This window comes from Stegastes partitus, unplaced genomic scaffold (genome assembly GCF_000690725.1).
Source record: "Stegastes partitus isolate 25-593 unplaced genomic scaffold, Stegastes_partitus-1.0.2 Scaffold608, whole genome shotgun sequence".
Taxonomy (NCBI): domain Eukaryota; kingdom Metazoa; phylum Chordata; class Actinopteri; family Pomacentridae; genus Stegastes; species Stegastes partitus.
Genome location: NW_007578339.1, coordinates 396,144 through 400,067, shown reverse-complemented (window position 1 = coordinate 400,067; position 3,924 = coordinate 396,144). Strand labels below are relative to the sequence as shown.

General features: G+C 41.6%; 1 protein-coding gene across 2 annotated transcripts in view; it reads right to left on the bottom strand.

Moving 5' to 3' along the window:
* Positions 1-242: 242 nt before the first annotated feature.
* The window catches only part of myo1ea (myosin IEa), a 59,979-nt gene continuing 56,297 nt past the window's right edge, over positions 243-3,924 (bottom strand). Inside the window, exons 27-29 of one of the 2 annotated variants that reach the window (XM_008289354.1) lie at positions 3,398-3,433; positions 1,851-2,020; positions 243-1,775 (exon numbers count right to left, since the gene is read on the bottom strand). In XM_008289354.1, coding sequence (XP_008287576.1) covers positions 1,699-1,775; positions 1,851-2,020; positions 3,398-3,433 — 283 coding nt within the window. In that variant the 3' untranslated portion in view covers positions 243-1,698. The remainder of the gene's footprint in view (positions 1,776-1,850; positions 2,021-3,397; positions 3,434-3,924) is intronic. The other variant, XM_008289355.1, reaches the window with a different exon arrangement.

The window sequence follows — 3,924 nt, the reverse complement described above, 5'->3', positions numbered from 1 at the left end:
GTTTAAATGAAAACCCCCAGAGGGTCACAAGACATGAAAGCGCAACGAAAGATGATCTGCAGAAATGGATATAAAAAGCATATTTTTGCTATAACTGTGAGAGTCTGCTGCTCCCACATCTCGTATGTTCGACTACTTTGACATCGTCTGAAATCTGGACGGCACGTGAGCAAACAGAAACCTCACGCTGATTGCTGTACGTTCGACGTGTTCTCCGATAATAAAACAGAACAGAACGCAGGTAAATATGCAATATTACATGCTTTATTAACAGACTCGTCTGCTGTTGTGTATTGCACAAGGATGTTTTCCACCATCCAAGATCAAACCATAGTTGATGATGCAGAAGTTCTACGACAGAAGTCCCAGCAGTTCATTTTTTTTTTTTTTTTTTTTAATTTTCTTTACTGACTCGAGCATAATGTGGTTATTTGGTAAGAAAAAAAAAAACAAATACTAAAGGAATGTGTAAGTAATGCAACAGCAGTGCAAAAGATGTGCAGAAGCTAAAGGAATTCTTTGTAGTGCCACTGAAAAAAAAAACAACAACTTTCTTTCACCAAAAACAACTTCTGACAAAACAAAACAGAAACTCCATTCACCCTCGTCTGTGATTATTTAGCTGCAGCTGAACTGGAAATAAAAAGCAGCTCTGTGAGTATCAAAAGCAGAAAGAGAGAAAAAAACAGCAAGATCCTTCAGAGAAAATACAAAACAATTAATTTAAAGTCTAACCAACGACAGGCGAACTCCTACATATGAACACATATACAGAACCGGATCTAAGATGCCTGTTTGCTTTTTAATCATGATCATGTAAACAGATGATTCTCCTCAGTAACTATCTCTAGCTTGGCAATCTGTCCTTCATAGACGTGACTTACTGGCTGTGGCATGAACGAGTGACGGCGTCTGTGTCCAAGGTAGTACCTGTACCGATAAAGTGCTAATACACCACAGACAGCATGCTCAGGTTACAGTATGCATGGCCTCCGCTGTTTGTCTACGATACACCGAACAGGAACAAATCAAAGGCGGTTTTCCAGGTGATTCACTGGTTTCCTTGTGTTGCTTTGGTTTTTGAAGTCATTGGAAAAAGGAAGAAAAAAAAGGAAAAATCACAGTGTGGTGATTTACTGAATGTCTTTTCCTGGGAAGCCGTTACAGTTTTGCACCAAAATAAATATTCCTGGTAAAAAAAAAAAAAACAGCAGCAGTCGCTTCGGTTTTGACACCGAGACGACCGCTTCAAACCTTCATCTAAAAACGACATGTCGAGAGTTTAAAAATCACAGCCTGGTCCCACAGATTTAGCAGATCTCATTCCCACGCTTCAAAAAAAAGGTTGGCGCTCAAATCCTCAGCAAGAGATAAATGACAGTAAGGAGAACACGGAAAGCTACAGTATAAATACAATAAATAGTTTTTGTTCAGTACTCAAAGGGGGACAGTGGAGGAAAAAAAACAACAACAGTCTTCGTGTCTTTAGAGAAGAAGAGCCTCGTTTCAAAGCCGAGACGGTCTTTTTGGTCTGGTGGCGTAACCGGGAGTTACATTCGTTTACTATAAGGCAGTAGCGGAGGAAGCGTCTCTCTGCGACCGACTCGTCTTTGCAGAGCATCAGCAGGGAGGCAGCAGGCTCTCCTCCTCTTCCTCTTCTTCCTCTTCCTCCTCCTGGCGGCTGTAAACCTGCAGCTCCTAGATCTTGGTGACGTAGTTGTTGGGGAACAGTCCCTGCTTTCCACGAAGTCGCCCCATCCACCATCCAGATGCATCTGCTCAACAAACACCACGGGTCAGCGTCCCGTGAGAATAAAGACAAACGAACAAGCCTCTTTCTCTGTCCTTACCCTCCTTGATGATATCGATGACGTCGTCGGCGTTGAAGCTGAGCTCGTCCGTGTCCTGAGCGTCGTAGGCGTACAAGGCTTTGCACTGGGGCACCTGGGGTTTGGGTTTGGGCGCCGGCTTGGGTCGCCCTCCTCCCGGCGGAGGTCTGCTGGCCGACGGTCTGTGAGCTCTGAAGAAGAAGAAGAAGAAGAGAAAGCACACAGCTGTCAGACAGAGTGGCATCCAGGAAGACGCTGGATGATAGATTCAGTTCTCTGAGCTGCAGAAACCCCCGGCGGAAGTTTTCTGTTGTGGGACATCACAGTGCATGCATGATCACCATCTTGGTATCAATAAATGAAAATGTTTAGATTTTTGTGTACTTTGTTTGTCACCAAATTGCAATTAGAAGTTCATCAATCAGCCACAAGATGGTGATCAAGTGCAGCAGGTTCTCAAACTTTCTGAGGCCCAAGATAACTAAGTTTGTGACGCCCCAATTTGAATATTTAATATATAACGAGTAATAACTGTGTTGTTGGTGCATTAATGTGTTAAACATTAATGTGTTCTCTTAGGGTGATCTCTTTATGTTAATTTTCTTTTAAATGAATGAATGAATTGAATTTATTTTGAACAAATGAAAGAGAAAAAAAAGTATAAAAACAAAAGAAAATCATTTTTAAAAGAGCAAAAAAGAATAATAATGTCACATCATCAAATCTGAATACTATCAAGTTTGAAAAAAGGAGTGGGAAGAAGTATACACTTTTAATTTTGACAGCCTTATTACACATTTATCTGATAAATGTAGCCGTTGTTTTTCTGCATTTTTTTTTAACAATGATCTGGCGACCCCCTGAAATCATCTTGGGACCCCCACGGGGGTCCCGACCCCCAGTTTGAGAACCTCTGATCCAGTGCATGCTGTGATTCTGCCGAACCACAGATCTGAAAACTACAAAAAGTGTTTGTGAAGAACTTCAGAGCAGAGAGTGTTGATCCTGAGTCAGCACTTTACTGTCACATATATTAGATTTATTTTCAAACTCCTGCGTCTCTACTAGTTCTAGAGGATGTGCTTCCTTACAATTACTTCTTAACCACAATAAAAACAGAACACAGAGAGCAAACTACTCGCTACAGACACTAACTGAGGATCAAATCAGCAGTAAGCAGGCGGTGAAGCTTTTAGTTTACACATGTGGGATGAATGCGTTCGCTGGACTGAGCCGTCCTTCCAGTGACGTCTTTGTTCTTGAAAGCAGCTTTCATATTAAAAATAAACCAACGGAAAAGGTGCACAGCGGGGGAATCTTTCGCTGCAAAAAAAAAAAAAACCTCTTTCAAGGATCTTCCATTACAGAATGAAAGATCCGTCGCGCCGAGGCAAACTGTTAAACTAATTCCCGTCCTGATGTCGCTGAAACCGAGCAGCAGCAGCAGAGAGTGAAGTATTAGTTTTCTACAGAACGTACAAAGAGAAGCGGCATCAGTACGTTGATGCCGCTGGAAGCTTTTCTAGTCCTGAACCACCACCCAAAACACTGCAAACGCTCCAACTCACATTCCTCCGTTTGCAGCTGGCCGTCTGTCTCCAGTGCTACAAAAGAATACATTATCCAGATTATGTCACGTCACACAAACACAAGCGTGGATTCATGTGTATCGATGGTGAGCGTTTGAAACTTGAAGTGAATGATCCCTGAATGAAGGCAGGCTGTGAATAAATACAGACATGTGCTGAGTAACAGGGCTACTGATCATGTTAGGTTTAAAGGCAGCTAGCAGCCTTAAATTAATGATTGAGTGAATATGTGAGTCATTCTCAAGGAGGTCTGAGCTTAATGGAAAATGACAATGAAGTCACGTTATCTCACTTCAAATATCAACAAACTGCTTTTAGTGCCACAAAGAAAAGTTCTGCTGCTTTTCTCTTTGTGTTTTCCACCTGTGATGTAATTCTTCTTCTTTTAGGGGCAGTAAGATGTCAACAGACTATAAAGAGTGTAGATTATAACAAACTGCAGGATATTTAAAGTCCCTAAAATCAAAACGTACTGGAAAGAAAGAGACTAAAAGTATCTACAAGAT